This window comes from Aythya marila (assembly GCF_965140915.1).
Source record: "Aythya marila genome assembly, chromosome: 4".
Classification (NCBI taxonomy): domain Eukaryota; kingdom Metazoa; phylum Chordata; class Aves; order Anseriformes; family Anatidae; genus Aythya; species Aythya marila.
The window spans coordinates 30,240,278-30,265,793 of NC_139045.1; the positions used below are offsets into that span (position 1 = coordinate 30,240,278).

The 25,516-nt window shown below is 34.3% G+C and overlaps 1 protein-coding gene across 2 annotated transcripts in view; it reads right to left on the reverse strand.

Moving 5' to 3' along the window:
- The window catches only part of GRIA2 (glutamate ionotropic receptor AMPA type subunit 2), a gene marked incomplete at both ends in the record, with an annotated part of 89,069 nt that overhangs the window by 23,089 nt on the left and 40,464 nt on the right, over nucleotides 1-25,516 (reverse strand). For both annotated transcript variants that reach the window (XM_082759531.1, XM_082759530.1), the window contains 6 exons: nucleotides 876-986; nucleotides 1,717-1,821; nucleotides 2,102-2,269; nucleotides 14,815-14,976; nucleotides 17,829-17,882; nucleotides 21,409-21,605. In XM_082759531.1, the coding sequence (XP_082615657.1) occupies nucleotides 876-986; nucleotides 1,717-1,821; nucleotides 2,102-2,269; nucleotides 14,815-14,976; nucleotides 17,829-17,882; nucleotides 21,409-21,605 (797 nt within the window). The remainder of the gene's footprint in view (nucleotides 1-875; nucleotides 987-1,716; nucleotides 1,822-2,101; nucleotides 2,270-14,814; nucleotides 14,977-17,828; nucleotides 17,883-21,408; nucleotides 21,606-25,516) is intronic.

A 25,516-nucleotide genomic window follows, 5' to 3' on the forward strand; every position in this document is an offset into this window, starting at 1 on the left:
TTCAGAGAAGAGAGAATAATTTCCAAAACCTGTTTCTTTCTCTCTTACAGTTTGGATGGAAGAAGGCAAAGACATTTAGTTGTTTTTGTTGTTGACTTAATACAAAATTTCTTCCTATTTCACAACTATATACATTCCTGGGAAAACACTTCAGGCTTTCCAAGATAATTCAATATCTTTATTGAATTATTTCACATGAAAACAGTTAACTACAAATATGCAGTGGAGTTCTATCATCAGCAAAACTATTTATGGCTCATACAGCATATTAAAGGAATCTATCTCACTCTTTGCTCAACTGTTACCCAACTGATTCTTGCATCCAGTGATGTTCCTATGCTACTCTGTGACTTAACCAAACCAATAAAGAAGCTTTGCAATTAACAGAAAAATGCTGTTATATAGCAGTTCATAATGTTATTTTCTAAACAACTACAACACAACTTTTAATGTTTTATCTTACACTTTAGCAGTCCACAGTTCTGGATACTATAGTTCTGAAGTTTGAAAAACAGTCTCTTCTCTGCTTGGAAAATCCATTCTCCAATAAGCACAGCAACCAGTTAAAAATCAACACTATGGCTCTGCCATTTAGACAAAGTGCTCTTCTTTGAAAGTAGGTATTTCATTCCTATTTTCTAGCCTAAAAATTTTAACTTTCTAGGATGTTCATTTCCTTGTCAATGACTGCTACAGAAGAAAACCACATACTGAACCACATATCCTTAATTTCCAATTTTTATTTATGCAACATAATGAGTAACATGTCAAAATCTCAAAAAATAAAGAGACTATTTATATTTAAATGAATATAATCAGGAAAAACAAATCACTGTAGGACTGACTGTTTTTGGACAAAGTATGAGGTTAATTACCAAAATAGTGGTGACAATAATAGTCTTATTCTCTAGTCCTGAAGATTCATTTCCAAGAGGGCCATCAAGCGGATTCACAACCATTTTGTCCACTTCACTCCAATATCCAATCTAAAGATTACATGGATAGGATGCACAGACACCAGTGAAAATGAACTTTCACAGAAAATGTAAAACATATTACTACTATGCCCATGATTTATGCCCATAGAGAACTATTTTAGCTATAGATCTATCAGTGTAAATATTTCTATTTATAGTTATTATAACAAATATTAACGAGAATGAAGTCATGACATTTGTTCACATTAATTTGTCTAATATAAGTATAACATTTTCATTCAAATATTAACAAGTTTTAGTAGTAATATCACCAATTGTAGGGTTGAACGGATTATAAAATACTCCATATTAGGAAGACATGATAAACTGGCTTTTCCTGAAAGGTTTGGAATTAGACCAGGAAGATAATCATGTTTAAAGAAACATCACTGAAAAGCTGTATTTGAAAAGCTGTATTCTGCATTTGTCATTCAGAAGTGTATCTCTTCTGTTAGCAATTACTGGCTAACATTCAGCATTTCAGATGAGAAAGCAAAAAGTTTAATACACAAAACTGAAAACAAAATATTCCCACATAGTACTTACCTAAAAACTCCTATTTATTAGATATAAGTAATACATATCTTTACTTTGTTCTGCAAGACCAACATAGAATATATCTTTAAATAAACATTATGACAAGTCATGCTTTAACTCATCCACAGTGTTTCATTACCTACCTCTGCCATTGCTTAGCATGATAAAACCAGTATAGACACTGTAAGACAACTCAAATTACCTTCCGAGGACCAGTACTTTTGAGTTCCATGACGTTTATCGTAAAATTGATTCTTTTTCCATTCTGATCAAACTTTATATTCCCTGTTAGACCTTCCACCTGAACCTATATAGATGAAGATGAAAGTGGTAACAGAATTAATTTTGTTCCTTTTTAGAAAATGTATTTTGTTTTTATAAATAATTTCTTATTTTTCAGAAACATTCAGTTTAGACCCTTTTCCATACCCAACGTATCTTAGTAAAGGGACATGTTCCTGAGGAGTTAAGTTCCACATTATTCCCAGCAAGATCAAGGCAGGTTAGGAGACTAGAAGGTTCCTTTCAAGCATTTATAGAAGATTTCACACACACACTCATCCCAGCATTCATTCTAGAGAAGCTACCTGTTTCAATGCCCTTTCTATTTCTACACCATGACCCCAGGGTACAGCTGGATTTGCAAGACAATCTCCAGCATTTCCTCTTCTGGAGATCTCAATCCTCTGTTTACGCAAATTACGGAAAGCTTCTGTCATCACTTGAACAGCATCATAGGTCAGAGCAGATGTATACTGAAAAGGAGTGAAAATAGTTCATTAACAAGCAGCTTCGGTTTCAGCAGATCTTCCAACCCTCTCAATCCATTAAACACAATAATACATTAAAAATAAAGACAAAAGTAAAACTTCCTTGAAATCAGATCAGTTGGGTCTGATTCAGGTTGGGGACAGTACTAGTAAGTCTAAACTGAAGACTTATAGCTGTTTTCATGGTGTGAATTCTACTCCTTTCTCATTACAACTGTGTAACACTTCTGTGTGCAGACACAGCTAACGTCCACAGAGGTGAAGGGGGGAAAAAAAAATCCACTATTTAACTTGAGTTAGCCTACAGAAGTAAGATATTGTTCCTTTGATTATACCCTTCATGGAGGTGCATTTATATACAGATCTGCAGACCACACCTCCTCCCACATATATACCCACAAAACCAAACAATATATATTTGCATATATATGTTCTTATCTATTAAATATAGAAACTCAAGAGTAGCTGTTTTCTAGTATGCAATACCTTGGGCAACAACCTGAAAAAAAAAGGTTTTGGGATGAGATGCCTGGAGGAAGAAGTGATGCCTCTCAAAGAACTATAGGAGAGGAAAACCCCCACATTCCTTATCTGATATAAGGAGCTTTATATTTTACAACTTCTGAGATATCAGAGAAGAATCCAGTGATCATATGCATCGCAAGCTGGGACCCAACAGTCAAAAGCATTTATATTCATTTACTGGAAAATTTTACATCTTAACTAACTAACTGAACAAAAACCACATGTGCATACACACTGAGGACTTTGTTGGATGGGCTTTATGAGTCCAGAACATTACAATTACGCCAAATTTAAGACCCATTTTTGGAAATATGGGCCAGAATATAACTACTTACAGCCTTATGAATGAATGCAATGATCCCTATGAAGGCTATTAGATGCTGAAAATATATAAACTGTAAAGCAGTGAGAAATGATATATTGGCTTTTTGCTTCAATGGTTCAGACTTTAATAAGAATTTTAATTAGCTAGCTCAAGTCATGCAGAAGGCTCTTGTAATTGTAACCAAGGCAGTCTTTTGAATTGAGGTCATTTTTGTATGCAACTGTTAGACCTTGGAAAGTAAAAAAAGAAAGGTGGAACTCTTTTTTTTTTTTTTTTTTTTTTCAGATGTACAAGCTTACTGGATGATTAATGTGAATTTTCTCAAGAAAGTCCTCACAGTGACTTGTATCGAAATAATTAAAGAGATCAGAACAACCGAAAAATGAAGGGAAAGTCTGACTGAAGCTGACATGACTTTCTGCTACTGAAGTAGCAGTGATTAAGTAGGGTCATAGATGAGGAGATGAGGACAGAATAACAGAGAGAAGATAAAGGACTGAGTCATTTTGGGGGACTGGTTAACCACAGTACTTCAAATGTGTTTATTTGTAGTACAAAAATTTGTTGTACTGCATTGTAACATTTTGAGAAACTTTGTATACAGCTCTGCAATAAACCACCAAAATATACATTGAGTAGCAGAGGAAATAAGACCTTGAAACTGAGAAGTTGTAGTGCTATCTAATTCAGTTATGTCTCATTTGATCCCTGGTTTATTTTAGTATTTTATCTCAGGAATACAATCTCTATGTTATAAAATTAGTGCCCTGAATATCCACAACTCAGTCATATATCCAGTTTGTGTAGGGCTTTGCCTATTCATATGCATCTGTATGTATATACATCACCACATGTAAAATCCACATGCTTTAATTGAATTTAAATCAGCTTTAATCTAGGGCTCTCGATATATTCTCCACATATTATACCTTCATGCTGTGGACGATGCCATGAAAGCAAACATTTTTTGCATCATTTCTTACTGCTTTAGCTGCATATATTTTCAGCTCTTCATGGGGACTATTATATCTATTCAGTAAACTGCAGAGAGCTTTAACATTAACCAATTGAAACTAAGTGACCTCATGACCATAAACAAGAAATGACAATCAGATAACCTGCTCATGCAGAGGGATGTGTGTATGTGTCTGCGTACAGAAAAACAGTTGTCACAAGTTAAAGGATGCATTAGCCTTGTCTTGATTCACTATATTTTATAGAGGAGATTCATTCAAGTTCTGATTTGTGTTTTGGAAATCATTGGGAGCACTATTTGGAATATTATTCTCTGAAAGTGTAATGGGCTCTTACAGACTACTACTTTTACAGCACTGTAAATCTGCTAACTTCATTTCAATTACTTTCAATTTTAATGATAAGACATGCAAATCTAAGATTAAACACTATCATTACCATTCTATAGTTCCTATAGAATTATCTGTAATAGAATTATTAAAATGTTGCAAATTATTAATTAATAATAGAATATTGTAATAGAAATAGAAATGTAATAGAATTATTAAAATGTTGCAAAGAATATGCAAAAATATGACTTAATTCATAATTCTAGAACTATAATAAACTGATACTATAAACTATAGTATAATACTCTGAAGTGCCTAAGGATTTTATGTTATTTGCTATGAAACATGGACTGCATGCATGTCCTATAAAAAGAATCCTCTTTCTCACTAACCATGAAGTGAAATGCCCCAGTTGCCAAGATGAAAAAAACACAAAGACCATATGCTATTTTATTCAACCTAAGTTCAAAACGTACCATGGAACGTAATGAAATTTATCTGTTGCAGTTGCCGAAGATTAATCTCAAAAGTAAAGATAAAACAACGTCATCCAAGACTGAATAGGAAATATTAATCATGTGCTGTCCAAGAAAAACTGGCAAGAAGCTGACTTTTCTTACTTTTAACTGCTGCCCAGTCATTCACAAAACACCAATAATCCTTAAAGTCCCAGTATCCTTTTTAAAAGATACTGTCAGTAATTGAATCTTCTAAAGATGAAACACCAGATAATATCTCCAGAAGCACAAGATTTCTTTTTATGTGTATATTTTGAAGCTCTAAAATATTATAAAAAGATTCAGTCACATAATGTTAGTCTATTAGTCCTGAGTTTAACCCAATGCCTGTCCACTTGCTGAAGATGTAAAGCTGGAAGATAATCTCAGAGATTTAAATTGTAACAATAATAATAATAATAAAAAAAAGATATACTTGAGCAGGAAAAAAAAATAAATGAAAACGTGAAGGCAAAAATGAAAAAGAAACAAACAAAAAAACAGTAAGGAAGAATTTTGCATTACAAAAAGTGGAATTCATTTTCTCTGTAATTGGATGCCAGCAATGTCAGCAATGTCTAAATTTATCCTTGTTTGCTTTTTTTTTTTTTTTTTTTTTTTAAACATAAAGAAGAAATGAGAATTTTCAGGGAGTGATTCACCTGATGTGTTAGACACCTTCTTTACATAAATGACTCTTGCCTTAGATTCCGTTAATTTAGTCTCCAGTGACTTATGTGACTATTAGAAGAGTCCAGGGCAATCAGCTTAGATACAGATGTCTATACGGCACACACACTAAAACAAATGAAAACCACTCGAGGGGACTTTGAACTACCCATTCAGTCGAAATGTAACAGAACAGTAAGAAAGACAAACAAGTGATAGGGTTTTGGGCATAGACTAGCTGAGTCAAAGACAGCAGTGCTACTGAGGGAGATCTCAGCTAGAGGAGTGTATGCAGCTGAAAGTGTTCAAGAAGGCTGAATTAAGACTGAAACAGGTACAGCAGAGGGTTTGTCACCATGTATGGGGGGCATGCTATTGGAAAAGCAGAAGAGACACCCTACATCACAGAAGTTAAGAGAAACAACATAGAAAAGCAGATTGAGTATTTTCCTTGGATGAAGGGAATATTCAAAGAGAGGTAATAAAGGAAGTGTTCTTTGCTGCAAAAGTAAATGGATAGAATCAATGTGTATAAGATGTTCAGCATTTTTTCTTATATTTAGGCAATTAAAATATACTTAAATATAAACAAATGTAGAACAAAAACAACGTATATACAAAGACTTAAACTGTGCATCCCTGTAGCTTGAAGGTATATAAATAGTTAGGTTACTGCTCTGTATTACCATTTAATTTTTTTTTTTTCTTAACGGTTCACTAAGCATTTTATCACCTTGTTTGCAATACTTCACTAAGCTATAGAGGTTAAATTGAACACAGTAAATTGTGACAACAAATGGTGCCTTGTTTTAATATTTATTTGTTTTGTTTTTATGATTATGCTTTCATCTGTAACTGCATATTTTTCCACAACAAAGTATTACTCTACAGGAGTGTTGGTATATGCCACTCAACAAAACATAAATTGCCTTTTCATAGTGCTTTTTTGTCAAAGGTCATTTTTGGTTTAAAATTTCATAAAAATACACCAAAAAATCTCTAAGTCTTTTATTTCAGAACTGCTGAAAACTTGGATACAGATCTAGAAGCAATCTTACATTTTCATATATTATATATAAAAACTACACATGTAACATAAACAGTAACTTGTCAAGAATTAGTAAAGTAACTTGGGAACTACTTCATGTTGACTTTGTGTAGTCAAATGCAGCTTGTGCAACTATTTCTTAAGGTTCTTTAACTAGTAGGCTATCTGGGGAATGTATTGAAAATTGACAGTATTACACACATCTTTGAAAACATTTGAAAGTGTTCTGACAAATGACAATGCAAAAATCACTAACCGATGGGAAACTGCTACGTCCTTAGGGGTCTCTTGTTATACCTTGCATACAGTCATGACAGAGCATGGGAATGCAAAAGTTTACCATTTACACTCACTTCTTTTACTAAGTTCCTTATTAAGTCTATTAATTCTTGCCCTATTCTTATCCATTTTTCTACTTTTTTTTTTTTTTTTAAACCTTCCTAATTCTCAAACCTAATGATCAGTCCTGGTGAACTTCATATCACCAAAAAACACATGAAACTTGGTGAAAAAGTAAACAAAAAAAAACCACAATTACTTAGATTTGAATCCATGGTGCCTGCCAGAAATAGTAAAAACAATTATTTGGATTTCAACCCGAAGCATTGTACTTGGATTTGAAACTGCAGCATTTTATTTATTAAAAATGTGTTTTCTAATCCATGGCACTTTACTGTGGAAACTAGCCATACTGACACAGTAATTGTAAAATCTTATTTATTTGTGTAATCTTACCTCTAACCTTAAAAAGAATACATTTTCAAAAGATGAATGCTCTTTTGATGATAATGATCACCTTTAATTTACTGTAAACCATAAAAAATGTATACCTTTTTAATCATATCCATACCAATCCATAAAACCTTTTTTTCTTCAAGACTAAGCTAGAGAAAAGTATGTTATTCTTCACAGTGTTAAAAATCAGCAGGATTCAATACCAAACACTGATGTATAACCCATATGGGTTATAATATTGAAAATACACAATACATGAGCATTTAAAGCAGAGGATGAGAATGTACAAATAGGAAGGCCACAATCTCCCCTGAAAAACTGTGCTGTAAGAAACTGATTTGAAAGGGCTATTATGAATATTTAAGTGTAAATATAAAAAATGGGAAAATTAAAACTGGTTGTTGCACATGATAGCAAACCAGAACAATATGCACGTGTACGTAATCTTAAATAAGATCAACAATGAAACTATGCCATCTTTCTAAAAATGAATAGGTGTGTTCAGAACTGCCTTTAAAATGCTTCTTTTGTCTGTTGACACTTAAACATATCATTAAGTCTAGAAGCAATAGAACACAGAATCACCTTTTTAGTCCACAAAATAAGCTTCTTAAGAGTTAAGAAACAAAAACTAGCCTAGTACATTTTGTCTGCTTTCCACTCTGCCTTTTAGAATGATGACCTCTTTTTTGAGGTTCTCAAAGTGAAAGTGGCTTATCAACCCTAGTGATTTTGTTTGTTTGTTTATTTTCTTTTAACTGCTTTACTCCCAAAACAGACTGGAAACTTTCATTTTCTATGTTCTATCACAAGAGTCACTCCCACTTCAAAAATTAACATGAAAGTGATAAATCATTAAAGTATATGTGACGTAAGGAAGGTATACATTTTAAAATGTAAAATGCTATTTTACTAAAGTATTAACTGAAATATGGACTTTTTTTTTGATAAAAATGGTCATTTGAGCATTATCTGCGGCAAATGTCCTTGTTGAATTGAGCTTTTAACCAAGAGAAAATTATTGTCATGATTATGAAAGTGTATTTTGTATCATTTTCTAGAAAAAAACTCATGGTTGTTGCAATTAACTGAATTGGCAGACAAAACTATATTTTTTTGTTAGAGATTAGATCAAACGTTTGGTATCAATTATTTCATCATACCATGTGAATGGTAGGAATCCAAAGCCCTCCTATTTTCACGATCAGTTCTCATCTACCCTATCCAGCAAACAGCCTATGTGTTTACCTATTGCGTCTACGGAAAACACCTTTCTCCTTTTTGCTCCAAAGTAATTCCAAGACAAAGACTAACGGAATTTAAATAAACCAGCTTTAGTAGGTCACTGATTTAACCAAGAAGTAGTGCAGTCATTGCCAGAGAATAATTAACAATTTTCTATTCTGCTGCCCCTAGACGCTGGCTAGCAATATAGTCTGCTACCCGTGTTGTCTGGTCCTTAACACCAGCTGGGCCCCAGCAGTTAGCCTGCACATCTCCTCTCCTTGTTCACATCGGCAACCCTCAGTCTCTCCTCCTCTCTTATCCCCTAGGCCTGAGCAGCATTCTGCCATCTCACAGCTGCCACCACCTTTCTGCACCTTCCACCTACAGCCCTCGTCTGAATAATCACTTTCCTCCTACTGCTACCTTCAGCTCTGTGAATCCTCTTGTCCCCAGTTCTCCACCAAGCTCTCCCACCAGAAACAACACTGATCTTGGTGATGCCAGAGTACACCTGTACTTTCTGAGCTCTGCAGCATGAAGGAATAGCAGCCTCCATGTGTTTGGATCAATCATATGCAGGTGAGATGCTGGATGAAAAAAAAAAAAGAGAAAGAGATCCTAGGAAAACAGAGGCAGGAAGAATCCACTGAGCTCTGTTGGCTGAATACCCTTAATCGCTGATAATTATTAAGGATAGGTGGATTCAAACTCAAAGAAAGTGCTGCACAGATATATCAGGAGCTGGCAGAGTAGTTCTCCTCTGAAGTCCTGCAAAAATTTTGCTTTGGCACAGTTCAGACACTTTTACTTGTAGGATCTGGGATCAAAGGATCTGGATCAAGAGGCCCTTTGTATGTCTGAGACAAAGCTGGAGATATTGCCTCAAACCACCCTCTGCTTTCACTGACTTCCATTCTTCGAGTTTTCTTTAAAAAGCTATCCTAGAATGGGTGATTACTTATGTAAAGGAGCCTTAAACTGTTAAAAAGAGGCATCTAGTTTAACACTCAAATTTCTTACACCCACATTTTTCATATATATTTTCACAAGTAGAGAAGACTACTTTGAATATTGGGATTCAAAATTTGAGTAAAATTAGACAGTTAAACCACCAACTGATAGATGTGTATTTTTGTGCCCAGCAATCAGGTAGACAGAACACAAGGAAAGAAAAATGTAGGCAGATAAACCTCACACATGCACGAGCACAGTTTTATACAGACGCTTAAAAAGATCAACTCTTTATTAGAACCTAATAACAATACTGAACCTAACTCTTTTTCTATTATTATAAATTATTATAATTCACATGGAATTACTTGAATTCAGGCATAATCAACCATATTTTTCTATTGAAACTATAATTGATGAAACAGAGTATCAATTATAACTCTTATTAAAATGTCTGTCTTTAACTCTTATTAAAAAAAAAACAACAAACAAAACATGTTCTAGCATGTTGCAATCATGAAAATAATACCCCCAAAATAATGATATTGCATAAGTAATAAAGAGGTGGTCTATATCTAGACTGCTTCCTGAATTTCACTGTCTTCTTTGTTATTATCAGTCATCTAAATTTTATTTATTTATGCAAACTAAATAAGCACTTTTATATTTTTATGAGAGTAAATATACATTTGTATATTACACAAATATACTTGTATAAAAGTTTGTCTGCATGTTCTATGTATTCCTTTCTTGAGGTATACCAGCACCAACAGAGTTAAACCAGAAGCTCTGAAGTATTCCCTACCCATTCTTCGTGACTGACCAGTTTAAGATCAGCAGTTTTCACCTTTTTCAATTTTATCATAAACAGCATGCCACTTGATAGTATACCTATGTACTTTGAATTCTATTATCACAGTATTTTTAGGAACAAAACAAATAGATTTCATGAGAATTTTCTACAAGACTAGAGGACTGTTAAAAAGGCTTGAAAATGTGAATCTACTAAAAGCAAAATCAAAATGTAAAAACAACCTATTATTTTATATTTCAATCGCTAAGCATTGATGGGTGGGGGGAGGGTTTATGAAACAAAATGCAATCTTCTAGTTGTTCAGAATTTAATGTTTTCAAAAACAGCACAAAGGTATTTCAGCCACTGAAAAGGGCTGCAATGAATATTGGGCTTTTACCTTCTTCCAGGATAGTGGTATTCTCTATGAGTCTGAGACGCTCTCGGCTTTCAACCAGGCAGCGCCCAAATTCTTTTCTGCATGCAGTTTCTGTATATTTACACAAGTTGTCTCAGGTACTTCCTGCAAACACCAAACCTCAATTTGTTTTTAGGAAAGCTCATCACAAGGTAAGATGGCTTTCTACTCATCATATCTCACTAGCCTTCAAAAGGTAATGAACTGAGCCTTTTCCTGACATTATACTAAGAGCTGCTCCCGTTGAAAGGGTTAATAAGGGAAGTTGGAGTATTTGGATGTGAATGGAGCACTGCCTTTCAGTGTTCTTTTGCAATAGCAAGAGGTTTGCCTTAGACATAATAGCCTGACACATCAAGGCTCCTAAGGCCCAGTATATTTGTAAATACACAATAATGCAAAAGAATACAACTTTTGCTTTGCTAGCAGCAAAGAAATGAGCCAGGCTGCTCAGTGATGTGTTTCAAGACCTCCACATTATTGGCAGTTTAAGAATTGCATGCAGAGACTGAGACCACCTGCAGTTAAAACAGACACATTCTAAATTAAATTTGAGGTAAACGGAGCGTCTCAGCTTTGTTCTGGAAAGATAAGTCCTTTTGAAAGAAAAGGCAATGAAGCAATAGTTTTAAGTTTCTTTCTTTTTAACAATAGAGGCAGTTTTTATAAATACAGTGTTTTTCATCAACTCTGGCACAACGCAGTGACAAGTAACATCTTATCTATGTCCTGAAAGTGAAATATATTTCAATTAATGTTTTATTAAGATATAATTTTAAAGCAATTCGATGCAGATCCTTTTATGGGCATCTGTGGCATTAATCTTCAACAAACATCATCTTCTTTGAAAAGCATATCCCTTTGCAATACACTTCCAAAAAAAAAAAAAAAGAAAAAGGAAGAGGTGTCTTTCCCCATTTTCAAGACTGTACTTGTGACTGTAATGTCGGTCATACTGCAATGACTTATATTTTATGATGTAAATCCAATGATAATGTAACAGTTGCAATGTTTTTGCTTGCAATGTGATGTATGCAATGGCAGGAATAATACTGCCCCCACTGCTGGGGGGTTGGACGTGATGTTCTCCAACTGACACCATTCTTTGTTTACCTGCTAGGGACAAGTAACCTCCTTTCAATAACATATTTGTAATACAAAAATTCTACCAGCTTTCCTATTCGTTTCATAGAGAATGTGTAGTTATACCTTTAGAATTACAGAATGCAAGGGAACTGGTGACATAAGCTCATTTACGAACAGTGGCAGTTTGGATAACTGCCTTCAAATCAAAGGGGATGAAGGATATTCAGTAAGATCATGGAAGAGACAAATGAGACCAGTGAGTTAACGTACCTCAGTAATAGGCACTACTCCATTACATACACTACTCCAAAAAGCACAGGATAATTCAAACGACTAGCATGCAAATATGCAAATGAATGGCTTATTCAAGAAGGACAGGTAGGGAATGCAATTCAATGCAAAGAATACGCAAAGAGGTGTAAAATCCTTTATTTTACAAGAATGATATGGTACCATACACAGATATGGTATGAGACTGTCTAAATCAGCAGCAGTACAGAAAAGCAATGCAAAAATGGATCTGGATATTAGTGTGCATCTCATGTAGTTCATCTAATGTAGATAAATGTAGTTCAACAGTGTCATGACGGTAAAAAAAAAAAAAAAAAAAAAAGTACCACAGAAAGGAGTACTGAAAGGAGTACTGTATCTGAGCTACACAAAGCCAGTATTTCTATTTATACAGCACAGCACTCAGATGAAGTGCTGAATCCAGTCTGGCATTTCAGAGGAGACAGGTATCAACTAGAAAGGTTCCAGAGAAAAATGATCAACAGGATCTGAGGGTAGAAAATTCAAAGTTTAGTTTAGCCAGAAGGAAAGCAAGGACAAATATGGCAGCCATCTTCAAATATAGAAGTACAGCTAAAAAGAACTTCCTCATATCCACTGAAGCAGACAAAGCAGTAAGGAATTAGGAGACAAAGGCTGATTTAGGGTAGAGCAAAAAGGCTGTTTAAGCAGTAAAACTGACTGCCTGGGAAAGCTGTGAAATCACTATGGCACAGGTATTCCATCTTCAGGCAAGGGGGACGGACTGGATGACTGCTCAAGGGCCTTTTTTTTGCCTATTTCTATGGTTTCCATGATTCTTCTCTGCCTCTAGCTCCTTCAAGGATGGGAATAAAATGTGACATCTCTCTGCTGTACATGACATGAAAACTGACAAGTAACATGAATAAGGGAAGAAGATAGAATGCTATGCTAAGGAATACAGTAACCAATACAATCAAATTGTCCAAATATAGTGATATACATCCACTTCCCCCAGTCAGTACCTCTAGCAGTTGTAAATTATCAGATAGTTTAGTATAAAACTTCTCTGAATATTAGTGTGATCCCATATATTCTTTGTGCAGACACTATAAGAAGACAAAATCAGATCGGGCTTTTAAATTGAATTTTAAAATGGTTTTAAATCACATAATCAATGAAAATATATTGTTCATTTAGTTTTCCTATCCATAACAAAATAAACCCCAAAACGTAAGATATTCCAAATACTCCCCTTCACCACTTTCAATTTCTATAATAGAAATTCTTTCAAAATATATTATTGTGAAAGAACGTAATATGGAAGAGAGAAACTGTGATAAAGTTACAGATTTTAATGTTATAAACAAACCATTACAACTATTTTATCTTTATCTTATCACACATAATTTTGTGTGTGTTAGACAACTACCATACCAAATTATGTGTCCCACTAATTTCTTTTCCATGAACTAGGAAAACTGTGTTCTGTTTTCAGTTATACTTTTTGTCTTTACTTATGCCATTTATGGTGATTATTTCCAGACTTAAGATTTTGCAATATTAGCAAACTTGAGAATCAGAATGTAAATAGTCCATATGTAGCTTGTATCACATAGGCTCTCGCTTTTGTCAAACTTCAAATAAAAAATTCACTTGTTCTGTCAAACATTTTTAAATACAAAAAATAACTACAGGAAAATCATAGCTTTAACTAGATCCTCGAAAATTTGGCCTCATAAAAAAAAAAAACTTGGACTTTTTTTTTTTTTTTTTTTTAAATTTACATTAAGGTTGGTACTTTAAAGGATCTCTGTTCCAGGAATTTTCAGAATGGTCCTTCCATTTCTTGCTGAAGCTTCTTATCCATCTTATTACAACTCAATAATATACTTCATATTCAAACTAGAGCATAAAAAAGTTGTTCCTGTATCATTTGCCATTTATCTTTTTTGTAATACTGTTCAGTCATTTAAACTCTTTGCTCATTTTAGTAGAATTTCTGATTGTAGTACTTAAAAGAAAAATTATTTAGTATTGAAATCGCATTATTCTTTTTAACATCTTGCAAGCAATAATTGATCTGCATAACTGCTACATAAAATAAGAAGATACCATTACCACAGTTTTATCCAGAAGGAAAGCTGAGTTTATATTCTTGCCCAATGCCACAGCTTGTATCACCTGACTGAAATCAGACAATAGTTCTGTACCAGTCTAATTTTAAAAGTTTTTAATTGTAAAATTCTTTGAAGGATTTAGGCATCTGTCTCAAAGGAGCTGTCTTACCATCTTGTTGGGAGATAATGATTACCAGAAAGTTCTAGATCTGTGCTCCCTGAAAGCACACATATGATTATATATATGTGCTTCTAAAACATTTCAAAACAAGAAAGAGAAAAAACAAAGAAGTCAGTAGCTACTTAATATATCATCACATCAAAACAATTTTCTAACAAGCTGTCAGGCAGAGATTTACAGTGATAAAAGAAAAATTCAAGTTAACTTCAACATTTTTTTGACAGTTCAGTATCTTTGTCGAACCAGCACTATGATAGAAAATATTAAAAGTACCCGAGAGAAATATAAAATTGTGTTGGCACAATTGATTTTGTAGGGCTTTCTCCATTTCTGGTCTTTCTATTCCAATCCCCTTACTTCCAGAACAACTATCATCGTTAAAACAAATACAAAACATACCTTAATTGTACTAGTGTGTGCACCGGGATATTCTTTTTCCTCTAGTGTTGACCAACGCTGTATAAATTTTGACACCAAAGGATCATCATAGTCAACTATCTGAAATCCTGAGACATTAGCTCCTCCAAACTGAATTTTGGATAAATCTCCATCAGTAAATCCCTGAGCACAGAAAACATGTCTGTTACTCCAACAGTTCTGGCAGGTCTCAATAGCATACACATATGAAAAGTTACCATATGACTTCTACTGCAAAAGCGTAAGTCAAATATTTTCTTCAAACAGGATCCAAGTTTACAATCCTGGGCTGCCAGGATTAAATCAACCAACAATGGTTCTTGCTGCTCACTAGATATAGAACAAGTGCTGAATGGATCTATCTTTGCCACAATTACTTTCCTTAAAAAAACACTGTTAATTCCAATGTGACTGTATGGATTAGAAGGGCAGTAACAGATAGAGTAAGCTTATCCATGGCTTAGTCTTGTACCAGTTAAGGGCACAGTTGTTTTATTTTTTCAGCAGGAACACTGAAGCATTTGGCAAGACTTACCATCTTCCCTGTCTCCCCCTCCCTAGTTCTTGATCTCACAACCTTTTCATGAATTTTGGAAGAAGGAAACAGTTTTTAAATCTCAGTTTTGTTTTGTTGTTTGTTTGTTTTTTGTTGTTTTGTTTTTTAATAAAATGAAAGCAGGTTAGACTAAAACAGTTCATTTTTGCAAATTAAATGAGGGATACTTAATTCTGTCTACCAATGTAAATATCAGATAAACTGTAAATATCAGATAAACTCATCACATAAGTTGTGTGGTGTTACTGAACACTTTCTCAGCCATTCCATTCAGATCAGCACCATTCTGAATCTTCAGTTGTCTTGATTCACTCCGAGTTATTTCCATATATCTACAAATGTATCTGTATCTAAATTATATATTTGTGGACTGGAAAGACTCTGCTAGGAATAAAAGCATGAAACACAAGTACACATCAAATTAAAGAGCTTTACCAAAGTGAAAAGACAGATCTTGTTCACTCCTTATGAAACCAATAAGAGTAAGATTGGATTTTTAAGTCAGCAATGAATGATTTGAACCTGCATTCTGAATAGATTATTTCTCATGTGTGCTCGCCTTTGTTGCTGTTGACTAGCACTACATACATTTTGATTTTTCATGTTTCATGTTTTAATGTGTCCCAAATAACCATACAAATGAATTTACAAGAAGCACTGATTTTAGACACTTCAGTTTAAATGAACCTTCTGAGTGAACACAAAAGTAGTAACCTCAGACCACATTATCAAACATTGCTACAATTGCTATACTAGGTATACTTCATCTTAGCAATGCTCATCAATGATATGTTGATGCTTGATAATATAGACACTTCTAAAGGGTCATTGAACTTATTGTGAGCTTAAAGTTTGCACATGAGCATTCATTTGACCCTTCTCCATTTATCAGGATGTTTTATTCTTAATATAGATCAATTTCTTGACTGACTGATCAGTCTGGAAGAGAACAACCTCACAGGAAGGAAGAAAAAAGATGGATTCAGCAAGACAATGATCAAGTACTAGGTACTTCTGACAGAAAGTAAACATTTTAAAAATCATTACCATATATATTTACATGATATTATACAAAAGATCTGCAATACTTGCATTAAAACTGCACAAACCTGTATAAGCAAATATAATACTAGGCTTTAAAATACGTGATTCAGCAAGTTTAAGATCTTATGGGCTTAAAGTTACAAACAAAGCAATGGCTACAATAACAACCAGTCAACATAATGAAATACACTAGGCAATTTTTCTAAAATATTTATTTCCTTTAAGGCCTAAAATAGTTGTACAACATATGCAAAAAATACAAATATCTAACAGGGAATTTTTCAAATTCTGTAAGACTTTTATGCTTGTTTAGTGAACATGCACTACCTTAGCTTTTCTGACCTAAGATTCATTTAATAAATATACAAATGAATCCCTATTGTTCTGCTTTTAAAGAGGCTTCCAGAGTATAAAGCTTCCTAACTGTTGTCTAGCAACATCCATGATTCCAGCCTTATCTGGAAGGGAAAAGTGTTTTGTTCAAAGGTTGGTAGGAGATGGAGATTATATGTGAAGCATGATACCTCTTTTAAAAGGACTATGGAAGACAAAGTGTAAATTAGAGCACTCCAAGGGCTCTGCTGAAATTTTTATCAGTCAAACCCTATCATAGTCCAAAAATAAAGAGATGAAAAAAATGATTACAAGGCACTCCCACCATACAACCCTCAAAGTTCTTTTTTAGAGTAGGATAACTGACATTCAAGCCTACCAAATTTGCTTTATCCGTTGGCAAAAAATGGATTAGATTCCTTGGCTGCAGTAAATAAGTATTGTTGACTTTAATGTCAGTAAAATGGCCGTTCATCTTTGGACAACTTCAAAAAATAACCTTGACAATTTAGTGAGTTTCCTGAACCTTCCCCCTTAGGAACAGCATTAGTTATACTGTCTGATTACCTGTGTTCAGAGAAATATTAAATCAAACTGATTGCCAAGCCAATGTGAGAAATGAGGATATGTGAAGCTGAGACTTACTAGTCCAGCAGTATCAGAACTGAGTGCTGTAATTTTTAAATACTTCAGAGGTGAAAGAAGAAACATCAGTTATCTGAATGAATGGATCAGCCTACAATCTGGAAAGCTGTTTTTTCCAATTTTCCTACCTCCCCTGACTTTTCTAAAGTAAGCAGGAAAATGGATGAACCTCTACTGGAGGTACTGAACAGTCTTCACTCCCATTGATGGGCATATAATAGGAAGCATTTAAGCACTGAAAAGACTGAGTCAATAAAACACCATCTGAACACATGCATTAATTTAGCAAGGATAATCACATTTAGCTTTTCTTTATTTTCTAAAACCCATTTAAAACAAAATACTAGATGATGTTCTTCCAGAAGCAGTAAAATGAGTATTACGGTCATAGTAAAACATATTAAAAAAATTTGCTTACCAGATTTGCAATGATATAATGGTATCCTTTAACATGCTTACCGATTGTGATAACCTGTAAAAAAGAAGAAATACCCCCATAATGTAAATTCCATGTTCAGCTGATACATGGACAGACTCAAAAACTACTAAATGTCATACGATGTAGAAGTTAGTATTGCATCTGAAGCTCATAACTAAGTTTGTCCAGTGCTTTACTTTTTTATTTTACTTAATGCACTACTGAATACACTTTCTGCTGGTAGAAATCAGTCATGTTGAAGTCCAAGCCCCAAAACCTGTAAGAGGAGGAGCTGAATGCCAATTACTGTGCTGTATATTAAAAGGCATGATCTGGACAGGAGGGAGCAAGTATTACACAGTAGAGGTACTAGAAGCACTGTATCTCAGACATTGCCGCTTAGCTGCTTAGATTTTGCTCTCTTTGTAGCAGAATTATAACACTCCTGGGGCTAAAAAACAAACAAACAAAAACATTTAAAATCCCACTGACATTAATGAAAATATCTGCATTATGAAGAAGTCTTCTGGAGTTCAAACTGTTTTTTGTTGCCTTAAGGCTTCCCTATAATCTCTCTCAAAGCCAGCTGGTAGTTTCCCAGAAGTCTCTGCTGGCAGGCAAGTAGCATGGATTCTTTCCCCATATAGTCTTACTGCGGATTATGTCTTCATGGGGAAGTTTGCATTTTGAAGCAAAACATTTCTCCAGAGAAAGGATATGGGAGCTAACAGGACTCTAGAGGTTTCTTCCATCTTTTGACCAACAATAGCAATTCAGAGAACAGGAATTTATAAATTGAACTAGTCTCAGGGAGCTGGTGAACTGAAAGTATTTTTCAATATTAACTTTCATTAAGTGGCTAAAATCTGGAGGAGAAACTATAACACTGGAGAAAAACAAAAATGATGAAGCAACATTGAAAAAACATATTGTGTCAATACGATAATTCAAGAACTACAGAGCATTATGGGGAGAGCTTGAAGTTGCCACCACAGCTTAGAAAGTTACTGGGGTAAACCAAAACACTACTACATGCTTGTTCAAGAATACACATGGAAGAAAGCAAAGAATTTACTGTTCAATATATCAATATATCCTACTCCAATATTCAAGGAAAGTCCAGTCAACTGAAAGCCTGCCGCATTTCTCAGTAAAAAAACAGAGAAAAGGAAGAGAGATACTGATACTAAAGCTCCAGTTCAGAATAAATCTTGTAGCGAAGTAGGACCTGAAGAACCTCTTTTGCAGTTAGAGAAGCAAATGAGAAGGACACACAAAGATACTCAGAGGACAAAAAAACTCAGATACTGACAAAAATCTTTATTTGGAATAATGCTTCACTTTAGGTGATGACGAGATAGAGAAAGTTAATGGAGAATGAGTTTTTAGATTTTATTTTAGACTAGAGGAAAATTAAAACAGATTCACCGTATTATGTAAGGAAGGGAAGTCAAAGGATCAGCAGTTTAAGAATAAAGTACTCTAAGACCAGACCAAAACTCCAGGGGCTGACAGGTCTTGCAAAGAGAATCTCAATGCTAAATGCATCAGAGAATGCACTTAGTAGTTCAAGAGACTATATTCCAGAACATAGCAGAAAATTATTTTCATGAGAACAAATAACTGGAATTATGTTAAATTACCAGTGTGGCTGATCCACAAGTATCTAACACTCTTACGTGACTTAGAAAGCAGATAAGCAGAAACAGTTTATCCATCCACATGCTTTAGATGTGGCACAGGGGATAAAATGATAAAATCTAAGTTTCAGAAAAAAAAGAAAAGATTCACATCTATTAATGCACAATAAGAGCAAGAAAAATATCCTAGAGATGAAATCAAAAGAAGCAGCAGCCAAAGAATATCACAGGTTATTACTAAACAAAAAAGGAGAGTAAAACTGAATGGTAACTAAACCAAAGGGTTCTTGTCCTCAGAGCGGCAAAAGGAGAAACTGAAAAAAAATTACTCAGCCAAGCCTTCATATCAGGAAAGATATTATAATGAATATTAAGTATTTAATTTTAAAAGAACCTAGAGGATAATAGATGATAAACAGCCAGTACAGTCTTGTCAAAATCAAAGTATGTCAAGGCTTTTTTTTTTCTTCCATTCTCTGATATGATAGCCATCCTAATGGATAACGAGGAAGCAGCAGGTACAACGCATCTTGAGTTTAATAAGGCTTTCATCCTGTGTGACATCATTACAAGCTCTTAAGGGAATTTGTACATAAGTCACCATAAGGTAAGCAAACAACTGTTTGAAAAGCTGTAAGCAGTATTTCTGTCAAGCACAGCTCCGTTCAGTATACTTACTAATTACATGGAATTAATCAGTATTTTTTTAATCACGATATTTATTAATGAGAAGTCTGAAAATATGATTGTTTAAAAAAAAATCTGCAGATGCTAACAGAGAGAAGTTGCAAATGCTGTGAAGAACAGGATCAAATTTAAACTGATCCTGAAAATTAGACAATCATTTTGAATTCATATCCACAAACTGTAACAGAGAAAAATACAGTGAACTCCATTTGAATGCTGAAATACAATGCTCATTGCCTGAGCCTCAATTACTCATATTACCCTCATAGCAAAGACCAAAATAACAACCCCCTCAAAAAAGCTTCTAACTAATATCCACCTAAATACATCTACATTTAGCTAATATATCCCTACAGATGGTGTAAAAGGTCAAGCTTAAACAAACATGGAACTACCCTTATAATATTCCAATGTGCTCTGTATTAATAAAGAGGAAGCAAGATAAAGAGACAGCATGGAAAAGGACCTGCCTAGCCACTACTGTAGAGGTGGATATGGAGGTAACGCAAAATTTTGAATCCAAATGCTGTGATGCTGTTATAAAAAGAAAAACAAAAACAAAACAATAAAAAACACACAATTTTGACAAACAACCTATGTGGGGATGCAAAGAAGACATTTTTCTGTTCTGTTTAATGTTCTTAGGTCTTAGTTATGGAAGACAGCATCCAATTTTGGTTAAGACATTTTAAGATAGAGGCAAACTGAAGACAGACCCAAGGACAGTACAATAACAAAGAGCTTAGGAACATGAACAATGAAGAAAATTACATGAAAAAAGAGAAGCTGTTGAAACAGCCTTCTAAGATGTATAAGGTTTTTTTTTGGAAAAAAACATTAGAAACAGAAATCATTGTCTAGTGTAAGGCGTACTAAGCCTTAGTCATTGTATAGCTATATTTGTAATGCACCATATATAATAGCATACAAACTACATATATATATACTACCTAGACAGACTGTAAAGTAACCTTAAAGAGATTTTATTATTCTTATTATTATTTTTTTAAATTATCAGGATAGTGAACCATATGGGATGATCCAGATAGAATTATCCTGCCTTTGAGTAGAGTGAGAGATTATAGGATTTGTATGTTCTCTTTCTGTCCAATGTGTATGCAGTCCTCAAATCTGTCACTTCCCAAATGATGCATAACTACCAAAAACATAGGATCAACTGAAATGATGCTTACGTTGGTCTTGCTTATAGAATATATCTAATTGTCATTGCTGAAAAAATGAGAATAGCAAACCTGATCAACAATGTCGTTGACTTTATCACGCTCACAGTCCAAAATCACTCGCCTCTCCTTTTTTACCTCTAGATCTTGAAATAGTGAACGGTAAGTTTCATCTTTTCTGTCATTGTTAATATTTCCTACGTTGATAGCAGTCACTTGCCATTTCTTTTCAGCTGCAGAATCCAGCACAGCTTGCAATGTTGATAAGCCTAGCAATGCACAGGAAAAAAACAAACAATATGACTGATAAAGATTCAGGAATAACAAGCTTCTAAGAACATGATTTATGAAATTAGTTATTTAAGATTTCACTGTTATTCATTTCACCTATCATATGTTGTTAGGACTCCTCAGAAATGAAGCTGTGTGTGTGCCCAAATTGTTCTTACTGAGTGAAACTTTACTTAAACCATTGGAAGGGATCAGGATAGAGCCTTGTAAGGACAATCTTTTGATTTTGCTTCAACATTTTTCAGAAGGGGATTTTGCCAGTTCACTAATCCATTGCTGGAATTCTATAGACTGGGAAAGAGGTCTTCTAGGAGAAAAAACGATCCAATTATAGCAAGTGGATCAGTTATTTATTACAGAATGCTATTTAACTGTTCTGTACTTGTGAACCTACTTTAAACCCTGTTCTCACTGAGGCCTATGGCAAAATTCTCATGTCATGAAGTTATTATTTCTTTTGCCACACTCCCTGACTGTGAAAGAAAGCATTTCGATATATGTATTTTTCCATATAGATAAGCAGGCCCAGTGCCTGCAAGCAGTCTATAGAAGTTTGCTGCCATTTTATTCTTTGTGACATATTCCTGCCAGGAAGCTGTAGTCTCTGCACAGCTGAAATTGTCTGCAAAATATTGTAAAATCAGTGACAATTTTACATGACTGGTTTTCCTGTTCAAAGATTAAAGCACCAAGTATAAAAAAATAATTACTGCTAAAAAAGAGTTCCTGCTCTTCAACAAATACCTGTGTCCAACAGTAGAGCAACTTCAACTCGTTATGTTCAAATCCCTTCCAGAGAATTCTATAGATCTCTAGAGACAACAATTTTAAGGATAGCAGATAGTATTACAAAAAAAAAAAAGTCACCAAAGCTGTCAGACTATTTCTCACAATCCAACTGACATTTTTGATCATTCATCTCCCCTGAAACCACAGAACACCAGGAGTAATTTCTTTGAGACAAATTTCTGACTTGGTATGTAAAGGAAGCTTTATGGATAACCCTCATGAGAAATATTGGTGGTTATGACCATAAACATAGAAAGAAAGTGCTAAGAATCAATTTGTTTCATAGCAAATTGGTTGGTGTTTAGCAATTCAGCTTCGTAAGTGAAAATGGTAATAACATATAGCAATATACAAGGCTGGTCATCAGCAAAGGAGGAAAATGGCAGGCTTCCAAAAACATAACTTCAATGATTATGTCAAGTAGGTCTGGCTTTTTGTACTGATTTTAAAGAAGACTGATATGAAGTTTCATATGTCACGCAACAAAATATTTTAAAATAATAGATCACTACATCCAAAGGCACATACAAACTGTTTATATATAAATATAAAGAGAAATGTAGACATCTGGTAAAAGGAAAAGATGAAAGATGTAGAGTGTACATTAGAACATTATAAAATACTAAAGTGGTTCCATACCTCAAAAAAAACATTCTTAATAGTAATTTCCTACTTTCACCTTTGTTAACTCTTTCAGAAGTTCATGCAATTTCTGCTATGCCAGATTGTTTATTTTTTCCCTGACAATATAAAACCCACTGTCAATTCTGGTGTTAGATTTATGGTTTTACTTCCTGAATTCTTGCATAAGTTTTTTACTCCAACTTCAGAAGGAAATGTCAAGGCATTTTCCAGAGTAAGTGACAACATCTTTATTATTGTGCAACTATATGATCCTAGAAAGTCATCTGCAACTTGTTAAGTGGCTGAATAACACTGCTTCCTAACATAAAGAATAAGTATTATAAAAGGGAAATGTTATTTTGGGAGGAAAGAATATAGTTCTTCTCAGAAAAAAAAAAAATATTTTTGATGCATTAGCAATGAAAATGTCAATGCAGAACTAGTAGGAATAAAAAAGATAAAGGGAAACTATAAACTAACTTTCAGAAACAAATGCTTCTGAAAATGCAAATTCCTCTATCATATATGGATGTATAGCTATGTAGTGTGCTAAGTCCTGAGGGCTTTGTTTAAAAAGGGATGTTTTGTAGTCTCTTTTCACTTCCAATAAGCTAAATTTCATCATCCTTCATTGTAAAATGTAATGTTGGCTTATCTTCATTTGCATATTCAATGAAATATCACCTTTCGTTACTATTAGCAGTGAGGACCCTATCAACGATCTGATAAATTTTGCAGCACATATTATTGCTTTAGTTTGCATTTTGTTCCTGTGTTTAACAAATTTGTTTATTCCACACAGACAAAATAAAATAGACAAAATAAACATCAACAAACTGAAATGGATCAGGCAAAGACACTTGAATCTTGAATCACTTGATTCATGTAACATGAATCACTCTTTCAGATCTTATTGAGTAGATTTCAGGTCCTCCAATCTGTCTTTGTATGTCTCCTCTAAGACAAAAAAATCTCAGGCATGAATTTAAGGGCTATTAATGTTCATGCTAGGGCAAAGGGTTCCTCTGATCTTCCATTTTTCCTTGGGACTTTTTTTTTTTTTTGAGCACCCTCTGCAGACCGGTCTTCTTGTTCTTCAGAGGTAGGAGAGTTGTCATCCTCATCCAATTTAGTTTATAGTTTACTGTGATGTCAATAACACAATGAAAAAAAAAAAAAAAAAAAAAAAGAAATCTTTCACAGCAATACTTTTGTGGATGTGGAATTATTTGGATAGAGGTAAAGGAAGTGGGACTCTGCAGAGAAGAAAACTCTTAACAACAACTATTGCTGTTTTTGACTGCATGAATATTTCTGTTTGGGAACTGTGTGTTCCTGAACCTCTTGTGGTTATGATGAGACAAACTTAATTCAGTGAGCTCTGAAATGAAGGACTGAATAGAGGCCGAGTGAATTAGTGATTCTGTTACAAACAGAAACCTCCAATAATGTCATTACTTTTTCCAAACTGCACTGTTTAGTACTGGCAACACAAAGAAAGTAAGGAGGATAAAGGATGCAGTCACATTAAATGACATCAAGTGACATATTAAACCAGCAATAGCTTTGACACGCATATACTGAACGGCCTCACTTCTTATAGACAGGAAAAGATAGGAAATTGTCCCGCACTTCATCTAGTCAGCCTCTAACCATTGAGGAGCTGTAAAAGTAGCAATAAATTATTCTTTTGGAAAAAGTCATTAAACTAATTTCTATTCGATTTCATGGAAACCATGAAGTCTATCTTTTATCTCACTCCTGGAGGAGGAAGTATCTCAAATTATACTTAATTCCTTAAATATACAACACAAACACTTATGCAAAAGTGGTGGAAGTGTGGACCCTGTATATTCAGGATCTGCTGTCGGAGTTGCTGCCTACACACTGCTTAACTCTGCAGGTTAGCCTTGTGTGGGAGCACTGAGGAGCAATGATTTACTCAGCATAAAGGTAGGAGTTTTATGCCTTGGAGTTCATTATCGCTGGGGTGCCTTGCCATAATTAAAGCATACAAATAAGAAAAAAAAAAAAAGGCATAACCATAAGGTGACTATAAGCAACAATTTCATGCTGTTATTCCTGACCAGATTCAGCCAGTGCAGCAACAAGGTGGTTTTCAGAATTTACTAAATATAAATCACATGCAGGTCATGTACTGCACACTGCTAGCTGATTGACAGAGGCTAAGCAACTAGCTTCACATCTGCCCTTTCTAAAAAGGCAGTGAATGTTTCTGATTCTAATGTGAATTTGGAAAGGATCTACCACAGAAATGAGCTTAAGGTTCATCATCACACATTACATTATTGTTGGAGGCTATATGCCTGCTTTAGTTTTTCTTATTTCAGGGCTCAGAACAGTGATAGAGAACTGTTTTTAAGAGGTCCCTTCAGCTTTTCTGAAGAACACTGGATAAAATGTCATCAAAAAGAAGAGAATCTAATGTCACCCCATAATTTAATAAACTATGGTG